This window comes from Rhipicephalus microplus, chromosome 5, assembly GCF_043290135.1.
Source record: "Rhipicephalus microplus isolate Deutch F79 chromosome 5, USDA_Rmic, whole genome shotgun sequence".
In the NCBI taxonomy this organism is placed as follows: domain Eukaryota; kingdom Metazoa; phylum Arthropoda; class Arachnida; order Ixodida; family Ixodidae; genus Rhipicephalus; species Rhipicephalus microplus.
Window position 1 is genome coordinate 153,684,415 of NC_134704.1, and position 14,528 is coordinate 153,698,942.

A 14,528-nucleotide genomic window follows, 5' to 3' on the forward strand; every position below is an offset into this window, starting at 1 on the left:
GAAGCACGCATGCGTCAAAGCAACGCAGCGCGGCGCACCCCTGCGAGTATATGGCATGACCGGTGCCCATAGCGTTGCGACACCGGCGTGACACGACGAAATGAACGCCGGCGAGCACGCGCACCGCGTCACGTCGCAATGTGTTGGCGCTTTGACTGGGGCATGTATTCATGTTCTTACAAGACACGCATCTCATTATAATCATACTTGCACCAGTCACATACCTTCGTCATCCCTTGGCGTCACGTAATACAAAATTTGGCACATGTGAAGCGAGCGAAACGGCGGCGAGCGCATCATCAGTGTGGCACGTAGTCATGTTATTACATGACACGCATGTCGTGATTATCATGTTTGGATGTGTTATTTACGTATGTCGTCCGTTCGCATCGCGTGATACCGAGTTTGGTACATGTGAACCTAGCGAAATGGCCGCGAAAGCATAGTGAGCGTAGCATGTAATCATGTTGTTACATTACATGCATCTCATGTTTATCATGTTTGCACCATTTCATACCGTCTTCATCCATTCACGTCCCGTAATGGAAAATTTAGTATAAGCGAAGCCAGCGAAACGGCCACCAGCGCGCCATGAGCGTGGCATGTAGTCATGTTGTTACATGACACGCACCTTATATTTATCATGCTTGCACCAGTCGTATACTTTTTTCATCCGTTCACGTACCGTAACACCACATTCGGTATATGTGACGCTAGCGAAACTGCCGAGAGCGCGTAATGAGCATGGCATGTAGTCATGTTACATGACACGCATGTCATGATTTTCATGTTAAGGTCTGTCACTTGTGTTCGCCATGAAATTATGCCATACCATACTAGTTTTGCGACATGCTGCAGTACCATGAAATGCAACTCATGACATTTATGACATACATGTATTGATTTTCATGTTATGACTAGTCAAATATTCTCGTCATACAGTCAGGTTATGCCATACCAAGTTTCGAACGGCCAGGAGAGCTAAAAGTCGTAGGCGCCTAGATAGATAGATAGATAGATAGATAGATAGATAGATAGATAGATAGATAGATAGATAGATAGATAGATAGATAGATAGATAGATAGATAGATAGATAGATACGCTCAAAGTCGCCGAAGTTCGCTTAGAAATGCTTCGCATTCAAAACATATGTTTCGGTCATTGAAGTTCCACAGTCGACATGAGGACCACGGAAAAATTTAGTCGCTCACCGCGTCATTGCTAGGCAATTCGGTCAAAATGACTTCATTACGATAGGAATTACGCAGACACTAGACGGGTTTTCATCATTGCCTCCACATACCGCGTGAACTACAAGTAACATTCTCACGCATCACACGATCTACCCTCACGTAAGATTACGCATGCTGAGGTGAGGAGAGCTGGTCAAGCTGAGATTGAGCGAGGCCGCCGATCTCCTGCGCTCAGAGGGGACACGCGATAGCATCTCAGCGCATGCTACACCTGCTGTCACATGCTCAAGCAGAAACGCGCCACTCGCCTTGAATGAGCCGGAAAAGACGCGGCGGAATAGGGGGGTGTCGGTGGAGCTGCAGCGGGGAGTTTCGATTCTAAGGACGTGATTGCGATAACTGGCGCGCGCGCTATCTGCGAGCATCAGCGCACAGCTCATAAACCATTATACGTGGTGCGCTGTCAACGGGAAGAGATGGTGCGATAAGAGCATTACTCCCTGGAGCAGCCGTATTATGCCCTTGCACCATCGTTTTTTTTTTTTGGAATAGGCTGTCGCTATGTCAGATCCAAAAGAGTTAGCTGTCAGCCTTCGTATTGTCACGGGGTCGTGATGTTGACGAAAGCCGCACTCGCTGTTTTCATGAGTGAACTTTTTATTTGGGCGATCTTGCGCCCAGAAAACGAAAAGTCACTCTACAAGCAATGCACGCTAGTAGAGCCTCGGCCGTCGATACTTTGCCAAGCATCTAAGCACGTTGTCACTCACACATGTGGCTTCGAAGATTCCAGTGTTATCGCTAGCGGCCGCGTGAGTTCCAGAACAACTTCTTTTAAATGCACGCGTAATATAATCTCATAAATGTACGCGCGACCTGATCGGAAGGGTTTTAGGATTATCTAAATGATTCCAAGTCATGCGGGCGCGGTTTGCGCAAGGCAGCGTGACACGCATTATGGTGTGGTAACAAAAATAGAACTAAAGAGCGTGCCGCGTTATCATTACATTACAAATATTGGTATCGCAGTCGTTTGTGCACCAGTACTAATTTTTATAATTTTTTCACTTTATGAGGCTCGGCGGTCTCCATCGCAGACCGCGTATAGTGCTCGGAGGCTGTTCTGCAACGGCGTGGTAAGGTTTTTGCAACACCACTGCCGGCCTTATAGTTTGACTAACAGCTTTGCTGTAAAAACATATATAGAGTCGCTTAATAAGGTATGCATACAAACACCACCTTAGCAAGATACATGCATTCTGTTCACGCGGCGAGAGATTCATACATGAACCGAAGTACGACGTGACCGAACTAATTCAATATTGGCACGGTTGCGTCCTTTGTGTAGCCAACGCGTGTTGCTCGGTCAATGACAAAACTGGACTGCATTTGGCGTTGCAGGCGCGAATTGCCAATTAGGCGCAGCTAGGCACAGCAGGTCAGATTGGCGCAGAATGGCACAGCACTTTCACCCCTGACTGCGTGATGACAGCGCACGTTTCAAAATATCAAATGATCGTAATTTCAGAAGCTCTCCACTGCGGCGTCTGTCATGATTATATCGTGATTTTGGGACGTGACTCACGAGATATTATCATTACACCAAAAATAACTAGTTTCATATTTTTCCAACAATTATGCAAGGTGCACTGGGCTTTGAGGTTTATGTATAGCTACTGAGATAAAGATAGCGATCTTCTTCAAAGGTATATACAGCTATAGCGCACACCAAATTGAGAAGCAAAAAACTGCCTTATTCAACCAGTCTATTCAAGGTGGCACCGTATTTAACCGTGTCCACATTGGAACCAGCCGGATAAATATGACACGTACGAGCATTTAGCTAGGCAGGAAAAACACGGGATTAGAACCGTGGTAAAAACGTGCGCGTAGTGAGCAAAAAGAAAACGTTCGAGTAATCAAAATCAATGCCTTCTGGGTTCGTAAGTGCATAAGGTGAAACACCCGTCCTTCTCTTTATGTTGGCTATACTAAGCGTGAGTCGCATACTGAACAGTAAAATGACGCACAATATGGGAGCCCAGTCATTTTTTTCTGAAACGTGAGGTATCTGATGTGTTGTGGAGGTAAAGTTCTCGATTTCATTTTTTGTTACTATTAGCGTGGTCGCATGAACCTAAGAAAAGGGAGACTCTATTAAGTCGGCATTTGCAAGGTCGAAGCCGGGGAAGAAACTTCGGGCAGCCATTAGTCGGCAGTATTGGAGACAACGTGCGTGCTGAAAAGACAGTCATACCTGACGCAGACATGACTCCCAAAGATTTTCGGAATCTCAGCCTGGCACCTCTGATATACAAAGCAACAGGAAAAAAACGAAAAGTGATATCACAGTCCCAGATGGGTGTAATGGCTTGGCAAGAAATGCACAAGGCAATCTCAGTGCTACCAACGACTTTCTTTCTCACATGTCGTGAGCAATAAATCGAGTGCGGCGTACAAGGAAACGGAGGTCGCTTGAGTGGTTCGCCGGTCTCTTGGGAACCACTTACAAAAATGCAGCGTGTTCGAGCTCCAAAACACTGGAATGCCCAGCTATCGTTAGAAAAAAAAAACGTACGCCCATAGACAAGGCATTACGTATTTATAGAGAGAGGCAAGAACTTCACCAACACGATACATTCTTCTCTCGAGAGATGCAGCAAGCACGATAGTCGACATGCGTACACTCTGGAGCATTCCCACGAATACTCACGAAACCTAAGAGAAAGAAAACAAAAAAAAAGACCTAGAGAATGGTCCAGGAGGTCAAAGAAGAAGCCAGCATGTTTACCATCCCAGCGGCCGCATTTAATCACGCTTCGGGAATTCCTGGAAAAATGAGAAGGGAGCACGTTGCGAAACGGGCCGGTGGGCAGTTTTTTCCTAGCCGGTCGCGTCGCCGAAGGGGTTTCGAGGCGTCCGATGCGGCCACCGATATAGGGGAGGCAATTTGGCTTTCTTGTGCGGTGTTTCTTTCTTTTTCTTTATGTGAAGGGCGGTCAGACAAGGGGGTATGCCCGTCCGCCAGTTTTGTTGCCAGCGGCTGAGGCGCTGGTGTCGCCACTAAATTGGTGGCGAGGGCCCACGTAGACGCGAGATAAAAAGGAGAGGTCGAGCCCGTACCTGCCATGGATGGGCTCCCTTGGGCGCATCGTGGCCACCGGAGATCCTCTCCGCCGGTGTATTAGCCTTGTCGAGATCCACGCGGCCGCACACTGCAAGACACGAGAGGATGCGGACAGAGGCGCGCACGTCCGTTAGTGATAACCAATCCATAAGCAGTCGCGTTAGCTACGCTCAGTCTGCACAAGTACTTCGACAGTCCAGGAGGTGGAACTATCAGGAATATGTAAGTGTTCACTAAAGGGAAAATTTTAGGTGAGAACCGTGCCGTCAGCCCTTTTTGTAAGCCTAATCTGCATCATCGCTGGGGAACGGTAATGCCTCCTCTTTTAAAATAAGCCGAATTTCTGTCTAGGTACTGATTTATTATTTTCCACATCGTGTAGCCGAGAGGTGCGCATCAGTCGTCAAAAATACTTGCAGCCTGAGGTTAGTTTTATAACTGTGGGCGCGCCAGGGACGGCTTTCAGCCCTCCCATAGTAGAGTACCGAGTACTCAAATCGTTAAACTCCTCTTCTAAACACAGGTTCTCTCCGCTACGCCGATTCACTCCCCCTTAGGACTGTGACTACCAGGAACTTTGTACATTATTTTGAACAGAATAAATATCATATCGCTTTTGGTACCGCTTCCTGAGCTTTCCTCGTCGTTTTTCGCGGATACTCGACGTATCTGCGTGATCACAACCACGAGCCTGCCAAAACTGGGCATCAGAAGAGGCTAGCAAGAAACCAGCATTTCTCTAGTGACTACGCTGGGTATCTACCCCTGATTTTAACAAGATAGAAGACATCCCCAACAGAGCCAATGTCAAGTAATAATCAATGAACCTCTTGCGAGGACCTCCGTGGACTTTCTTTGCTGGTGCAATCATGCAAAACTCTTTGCGACAGAGATTGACGCGCACAAGTAGTGTAATTTTCAACTGCACATCTGCGAGGTTTCAGGAATATAGCAGACTCATTTGAGACTACCTTTGTCAGCCATCGATAATCAGGCAATTTGCAATAATCGGGCATTGTGTCCACAAAGCACCCCCCAGTGCATCAAGAACACGACACCGAACGCTAAATGCATGTCTCAAGCATAATGAGTGCAAACACTTGATGGGTGCGTTTATCACCCTTTTTGACAGGTATGACAAGCACAACGGCAGAACAAGTGAATAAAATTGCGTAAACAGTCATAGATCTATAGGCTTAGAGTAACTCCAGGAATATTGATGGTGGACAGATTTGCGGGATATCAAATGCTAGCTGGTAAATAATTGAGGGTGCTGGTTGTCTATAGAATATGCGACTTAGCTCTGACAAAAATGGTGATAATTTGTCACATGTATGCTCCGCTCACTCTTTAGTTTACAAAGAAACTAACACTAGCAATAACCCACAAACCACGTGGTCGTACGTTAGTTGAACGCTCCTTAGTGATTTCAAAAGGGTCTATAACAAATCATCCACATTATTGTCGAACAAATAGTTACAGCCTCAAGAATTTTAGGAGGCATCTACTTGCTCTACAGCCTCAATAAGCATTTCGCTCAAATATGTCATGATCAATACATATATATGTGCTTTAACACGACAGTAGTCGTGTGCTATTGAAGAGTTCGAAGCATTCTGCTGTGTTTTAAGATACATTTCTTGCACGCAATGGTGATAGCGCTATTCTGCTCAGGAGGGGTGAACAAGTTACCTGTGCTCACAGTTGAATTTGGCGTTCAATACTGGTGATCAATGGTACTCGATTATCCTTCACAGCTCTTTTTTTCTGATTTTACTTTCCTATCAAGACCTACACGAACTCATTTCATCACGACCAGGAAGGAAGCAGTAGTACTGGCAAATAAAGCACTGAAATGATCCGTGAGTGCGAATGCTTCTTTATGTACAAACGACGTACAACTGCGATTGCTCAGCGGCAACTGAAATGACTATTTATCCATTCTCTGCGATACGACGCCCTATTAATTCAGCAGTTGTACTTATACCTACATTAGCGCGGAAATTGGTCGGAAAACAACCAAAATGCACAAAATTTTACAAAACCTTTCGAAACATTCATTTTGGCTTCGATCACGATTTTTGAGAAGCGTGTTTAACAACATTGTAAAAGGGAAACAAAGAGATTACCAAGTCCTCATTGGATGTGTTGAGTTTTAACATTTGAAATGTTGAAATATTTTGATACGTATAGTATAGAGAATTGAGGAGATTAGTTTTTTTTTCTTGACAATGTTTACCTGTTGCGGTATCATAACTAACTACGCTTTAACTAAGTTAAGCAGCCGTTCGAGAAAGCAAGGGATCCAACACGAGGCAGCTTCTAAGAAGTTCATATATGGATGCGCTGTCAAAAGCCACACTTCTGTGCTGATACGAAAGTTTAGGACCCGCGCACTGGACATCTTGCTGTTTATTTTCGCCGCGAAAACGGCGTTTATGATCATAAGCAACAGTCTCAATAATGTGCTGAGGGGTGTGGGGAGGTAAGTTTTTTATTTTTCTGGCAGTTTCTGGCGCAAAGGGGAGCTGTAGTTCGCGGCGGGCGGTGGCAGGCTGAGGTGCTGACCTTCTTGGAGTCGAGACTTGGGCATGACGGCGACGGCGGCGGAGAATGAGCGCGAGCAGTTTTTGGCGACGTCGGTGGCGACGCACGCGTACACGCCGCTGTCCTCGGGCCGCGAGTCGTTGATGGTCAGGAAGCCGATGGGCAGGATGGTGACGCGGTCCACGCCGGTGCGCAGCTGGGCTCCGTTGCGCGTCCAGTGGGTGGCCACATGGGAACCGCTCGTCTCGCACGGCAGGATGACCGTCTCGCCCCGGGTGAAGCTGGTATCCTGGGGCACCTTGCGTTGAACTGCGCAGTCGCCACGCGGCATGTCTTTTAATCAAACATTCAAATACTCACTATGCTACGAAAAAAAAGAATGTTTAATTATTTGCCCCGCCGCGGTGGTCTAGTGGCTAAGGTACTCGGCTGCTGACCCGCAGATCACGGGTTCGGATTCCGGCTGTGGCGGCTGCATTTCCATTGGAGCCGTAAGTGTTGTAGGCCCGTGTGCTCAGATTTGGGTGCACGTTAAAGAACCCCAGGTGGTCGAAATTTCCGGAGCCCTCTACTACGGCGTCTCTCATAATCATATGGTGGTTTTGGGACGTTAAACACCACATATCAATCAATCAATGCTTAATTAATAAGGCCACCGTTTGCCAGCATAAAATTTAAAGAAAACGTGTTTTCCGTATACTTCAGCATTGCCGCTTTTCTTAACGCAATGAGTTCAGAGCTTTTTTGTGGTATAGAAATTAGACATGTCAACGCGGATGGTAAATAAGAACGAGCAAAACATTGCGCTGAGAAAACTCAAAAGAAAATTACACAGAGCTGTCATCTGACGTCGTATAATGTATTGAACTTTCAGAAGCCTTCAAAAATTCAGGCATACAGGCCTCACAAAAGTTTAGGTGCGAATGTTGTTGCTTTTCCTTTATGTAAAAAGCCAGGAACGTGTGGAGGTTTGTGCTTGTGGCAATCATCATTTGGCAGTACACTTCAGCAGGTGCAACTCACAGAGGAACATTCCACTTAAAGCAGAATGCACACTGCTGAACACATAAGTATTTCTAGTGACAAGCAGACCGATTCGTTTTCCTTATCTTCTTGTTGTCTAATGTGGGAGCGATGGAAATTACTTTCGCTTTCAGACACAGATAACACACTCAGTAGATTGACGCTTGCCAAATCTAACAGAATAGCGAATGCCAATTTAATGCAAAGTTTGACTTAACAATATCAGTAATTAGAAGAAGCATAGTTCATTCCCTGAGACGTTCTTTCTGTGGCATTACTGAAAAATAATAACCCACTTTTAAGAGATCATTTTTTTTTACTGGTGATATCTGTGTCGGCTCAATTCGATGGATGAAGTTGACATTTTAGGCATTACGTTGTTGCGTTAAGTGTAGCTCAGTTGTGTTCCCCATGCGAAATATCCCACACACGTCATGGAAAGGCAACCCTCTAGGCTTTTCGCGCAAACATCACACTATCTTTATTGTACGTATGTAGCGTCAACTTTACGACCTGAGTATCTGCCATATCTTGTGGGAGTAAGATGACATCTCTGGCAACACTAGGGAACGAGAATCACCCTGGTACTCAAAGATATAAATATTTTAGGTCATATAAAGTATCAGCAGGGCAAGCGCTCTTCACACAGTTTAGTTGCATAAGAACGAATAGGAACTTTGCCGTTCGTAACGTATGGTTCTCGAAAAACCAACCGTGTAGAGAAAAACCAAAACTATCCCGGTCTACTGAATTTCGGTTTTCCAAAACAAAATTGCTGTATTTTGTGTGTTTTTTTCCCGTATCTCTTTCTCGTGTGTGTGTGTGTGTGTGTTTTTTAAGCTGAGAAATTTGCTCGTTCACGTCAGTTCAGAATTGAATTTTACACACCATAAAACAGCTTAGTTTTCATTACCAATAGACAATAGGCAATTCTTGGAGGTTGCCGTATAATTATTCAGGTAAATCAGATACTGCTAACGCGTTTTCTTTTCTTTTTGCACTATAAAAACGGTCTTTTCTTCGGTAAGTTGGAGCTGTGCCGACATGTTTTATTCATACGCACCGAAACCTACGTACAGGTGCTCTTTTATTTCCCATTGGCTTATTTGTATTAGGATTCACCCTAAAGGTCACCATGAATTTGCTGGAAGGAAGCATTTTATATAAATACGATAGACTATGAACATCGTTCTATTGCTTACCTATTTCGCAGGGAGGTTTCACGATCGCTGGTCCAGCGTAGCTAATCTTGAAGTGCAGGTCTCGTACGGCAGAACCACTGGACACACGACAAGTGTAGTTGCCCCGCAAAGAGACGTCCATCTCTCGGACCCACAGGGTGTTGTTGCCGACGAGGATGAGACCCTCAAGATTCGGATCTTGCATGAAGATGCGCAGTTCTTCATCCTCTTTGAACCTGCAGCCACAAAAAAGTGCAGCGCCAGTAATGTTTCCGAATCACATGGTCTGTTTTATGATTGATATTGTGTGTTTCGTGCCCCCATCTTATCCCAGTTGGCGTTAAGGAATAGCGAACAACGAAGTGCGCAAGCGCTATTTAAATGTAGGTAATTACACCTGTATTAGACGGTTTTTCGTGGCACTGTATTAGACACCATGTGCTTAACAAAAAACAATTGATGCAGTGGCAGTGAGGTACCATGCCTCAAGGTCATGATAGATTGATATGTGGTGTAACGCCCCAAAAAAATAAAGGTGGTGTGTTTATGCGTTTATTGCTACGACTGCGAGTACTAACATAAACTCATACAATGCTGGTCTTTTGCGGAAGATAGATCACTTTTTTGTGAAGAAAAGGGAGGACCAAAGGTCTCTCATGGGAGACGAGAGGAGGAGAAGGGGTGATGAACGCACACTAAATAACGCACACTCACCACTGGTAATTCTGAAATAGGCTAATGTGACAAGCTTACGATGGTTCTCGAGGATGTCCTTTTGCATTGCTTCCTAATCGGGATGTAGAAAAATAGCGCTGTACTCTCAATAATGATGTAGGGCAAGACAATGTAGAATGAAGTGCTCCATGTTCGCCATGCGTGAACCGTGGCAAAAGGTATATACCCAGGGCATAGAGTAATTCATTCCCCCCTTTCGGTCAGAAAGAGTCTGCCATTTAGAGACATACATCCTGCATAATAAACGTAACCCTAGGTTACATTGCCCTCGTTTCTTTAGAAGTGAAGCTCCACAACTGCCACTACTATTGCCCGACTTTAATAGAATAGATTTATCAAGGAATGCCGAGAGCCATTTCAGGTTCTATAATTCAGTGGCTGCCCCATTAGTGACCCATCACCGACTTATACACATAGTAGGTGTGAAGGTGCACACGCAAAACTGAATGGGAAGTGAGTTCAATACATCGACTAACTGAGCAGAGCCAGATATCCTGCGCCTTTAAAAAAACCAGTCAGTACCACTAAAGAGCGAGTATAGAAGCAATACTATTACTTTCTGCGAACCTCATGCTGCTCATAAGCGAATGTGCTGCACATGCTTCGAAACAATGATGACTGTATTCAGTATGACGAAGCACAAGTAAAATTGGTGTTCAAACAATATATGGCGCAAGTTTTAGTGGAAGCCAGAAAGTTAATGAAACAAACAAAACGAGAATCATACTGAAAACAGTGTGATAGACATAAAGAGGAGAAATAGTGTGCCATTAATGAGGACGAAGCAGAAGAAACGGGAGGTTGTGCAGTTAAACCTGTTTATAGCGAACCTCCATATAACCAATTCATAAATATAACGAAGTTATTCTAGGCCGCTGTGATAGCTCAGTGGTTAGGGCATCGAATGCGTTATTAGAAGAACGAAGTTATTCTATTCCCTGCCGTTGCTCCCTAGAAGCACATGTATTTGCGACCTCTATGTAACAAATTACTAGCGGGAGACAACCTTCATATAACAAATTTTCACCGCACACAATCCTAGGAATTTCACTCCGCATTTTGACATTTTGGTACGAATATGCATCTTCCGCGGCTGCCCCGCCACCGACGAAGCGACGGCGGCGCCCATGGCGCACTAGGTGAGAGCGAGCGCTGGTTATTGCGTGCGCTTGAGCGCGAGGTGGCACTGGTGGGCCTGAACCCCGCCAGCCGGCGTTTCCGCCGTTCTTGCCGCCACTGACGCATGCGCGAATGTGCCCCCCCCCCTAACTAAAAAAACTACTTTTTCGTGTTGGCAGTACCACGCTTTTAGTTAGCGTCACATGTATAGGGCCGAGCTGCATGTAGAAGGCGCTTTACCTAAAAACGCCATAGCTCTGCTGAAAAGACGAAGCAATGAACGCGATAGCAACAAATGGGAAGCTCATGAGCAGAATGGCAGGCAGATTTAAATTTGCCCCGCGTTCCTCGAGCACAAACAACACACGAATTGTACTCACACGTACATATGAACGCGAATAAGCATCTCAGTTATTAATACTCTATCTGAAAAGCACGTTCTTTTCGCAAACGGAGACTGCAGTGACCTTTGTGCGCCCGGTAACTACAACAGAATGGTTTCAGTGAAAGCCACAGACCAGCCAAAATGTACCACCTCCTCACGACCAGACAAGGGCGCGCGAACGAGCGCCCACCTTTTCCTCTCTGCGGGGCAACGTACGGATGGGAGATGAGAGCAGAGGCCGCTGCGCGCTCACTGCGCCATCTTGCTGATAATGCCGGAAACACAACAGGTCCTCCCCGTGACGTGCACCACCGCGCGCTCAATGCGCTATCTTGCTGATAACGCTGAAAACACGATAGTCCCGCCCCTCCCCCGAGATGATTATCACAAGCGTTAAGTGGTAGACAAATGGTGTATTTGGTCGGGCTATTTTGAGCGCTCTAGAGTGCTGTGGAAAAGTGCTGCGCCTTCGGTTGGTAGAATTCTAGCACTTGGACTACCTTCAGTTGTTGTTTTTTTTTCAGAGCATCAGCCTCTGACTCAGAGTGCTCCCGACCGCTCTGACTTCGAAGTGCGAGCGTGGCGCGATCTGACCGGGAGGAGGGATCACGTGACACAAGCCAGTCAATGACGTAGCTGCCGGCAGGTGAACCATGCAGTGAGGAGTGCGAGCATGCCATTCGGAAGGGGGCATCGCCGAGCTGATAATATTTCGTGCACGTGCATTGGTAGCGTTTATGAGTGTGTGTGGGCGAGTTCACCACTACGAAGCCATACATGTGCCATGTAAATAACGAGGCGGCTAGCGCGAAGGCGAAGGAAACATGTATGCTGTCGCTGCAGCATCTCAAAGGCAGCGTTGTAATTGCCTTGAGGATAGCAACTCAGATGAGGACGATCGCCAGATTAGTGTGCTGAGCTCAGAGAGCTTTCGCTACATCCAGACATTCGCGTGTGAGAGAGAAAAAATTGGCAGATCCCTCATACAGTGAGAATCGATGATATTCGAAGCATGAATGTTGATATATCACTTTAAGATCACCACAACATTATGAGGTGGAGGTAAATTATGCCGTACACGACATCCGTGTCATGATTATTATGTTCGGAGGTGTCGTTTACCTTCGTCATCTATTCCCGTCACGTGATGCTAAATTTAATACATGTGGAGCAAGCGAAATGGCCGCCAGCACGTTATGAACGTGATAGGTTGTCATGTTCTTACATGACACGCATGTCATGAAGGTCATGTTTTCACCAGTCATATACCTTCGTCACCCATTGACGTCACGTAACACCGAACTTGGTATATGTGGGCTAGCGAAACGGCTGCGAGTGCATGATGAAGAGACCAATATACTTCAACGTAACGTTGACACGCGCGTACGCTGGGCACAGCGACGCTACGTTAGCAAAATGCGAGCACTCTATAGTCGGACGCCAGGCGCGACTGGCACGACCAGCGTCCGTTGTGGTGCGGCCACAGAACACCTACCATTCCCCGACGGCAACCAGCGAGAAATGCGACATGCTGCGTTTCGCACCGATGCCTTACCCAGCCAGCACTGCATTTGCCTCTTTTTGTGACAGGGGGACGCCGGACGCGCTGGAACGTGCATGCGTCCAAGCAGCACAGCACGGCACGCGCCTGCCAGTATATGGCAGGACCGGCGCCTAGCGAGGCGACGCTGGCGTGACGCGACGAAACGAACGGCGGCGCGCACGCGCACCGGGTCACGTCGAAGTGTATTCGCGCATTCACTGAGGCATGTAGTCAAGCACTCACATGACACGCATCTCATGATTATCATGTTAGCACCAGTCACATACCTTCGTCCTCCGTTGACGTCACGCAATACCAAATTTGGCATATGTGAAACTAGTGAAACGGCCACGAGCGCATCATGAGTGTGGCATGTAGTCATATTGTTACATGGCATGCATGTCGTGATTATCACGTTTGAAAGTGTCATTTACTTATGTCATCCGTTCGCGTCACGTATTACCGAATTTAGTACATGTGAAGCTAGCGCAATAGCCGTGAGCGCATCATGAGCGTAGCATGTAGTCATGTTTATTCTGTTTGCACCAGTCTCATACTTTCGTCATCCATTTACGTCCCATAATACCAAATTTGGTATAAGTGTAGCTAGTGAAACGGCCGCTAGCACATCAAGAGCGTGGCATGTAGTGATGTTGTTACATGACACGGATCTCGTGATTATCATGTTTGCAGCAGTAACATACCTTCGTTATCCATTCGCGTACCGTAATACCAAATTTTGTATATGTGACGCTAGCGAAATGGCCGTGAGCGCACCATGAGCGGGGCATGTAGTCATGCCGTTACATGACACGCATGCTTTGACATTCATGTTAGGGTTTGTCACTTGTGTTTGCAATGCACTCATGTCATACCACACCGGTTTTGGAACATGCTATGTGAAAGAAACCACCGCAAGAGCAGCCGAACCACGAAATGTAAATCATTACATTCCTCAATTGCATGTCATAGTTTTCATGTTATTACTAGTCAAATATGTTCGTCATAAAGTCATGTTTTGGCATACCAAATTGGGTATCGATGCCATTATCCGAACGGCCAGGAGAGCTAAAAGTCGTAGGTGGCTAGATAAATAGATAGATAGATAGATAGATAGATAGATAGATAGATAGATAGATAGATAGATAGATAGATAGATAGATAGATAGATAGATAGATATATAGATAGACTCAATGCCGCCAAAGTTCGCTAAGAAATACTTCGCATTTAAAAATATAAGAGAGGTCAGTCATATTAGAGATATTCACTAACATGATCAGCACTATTCGTAGCCATGGCGCAGGCGCAGCACTGTTTACCCGGCAGTTTCTCGCGCTGGCTGCACGGTTGCGCCATAGGCACGTTTTTCTGGGCGCTCTGAGATCGCTGAGTATTTGGTTGGTACGCTGCCTCTCACGATCCGTTCGCGAGCTTCCTCTGCATCTTCTGACGCTAAGCCAGAGGACCAGAGCAGCCAACCAAATACGCCAATAAATAGCTTGCCGTTTGAATGGTGAACAACGTGTTTCTCCGGGGCTCCGTGGTCAACGCCTCGCATTCACGATTCAGAGGATCAACGTTCAATAGCGCCCGCCGGAGCCTCTTTCAGAATTTTTCTCTTTTTCTATATATATATATATATAGAACTCTTTCATATATATAGAGCCTCTTTC

General features: G+C 46.1%; 1 protein-coding gene across 3 annotated transcripts in view; it reads right to left on the minus strand.

Annotated features, from left to right (window-relative positions):
• LOC119174141 (mannan-binding lectin serine protease 1) overlaps nt 1–14,528 on the minus strand; it is a 115,634-nt gene that overhangs the window by 34,004 nt on the left and 67,102 nt on the right. For all 3 annotated transcript variants that reach the window (XM_037424960.2, XM_037424959.2, XM_037424958.2), the window contains exons 8-10: nt 9,094–9,308; nt 6,890–7,177; nt 4,318–4,409 (exon numbers count right to left, since the gene is read on the minus strand). In XM_037424960.2, the coding sequence (XP_037280857.2) occupies nt 4,318–4,409; nt 6,890–7,177; nt 9,094–9,308 (595 nt within the window). The remainder of the gene's footprint in view (nt 1–4,317; nt 4,410–6,889; nt 7,178–9,093; nt 9,309–14,528) is intronic.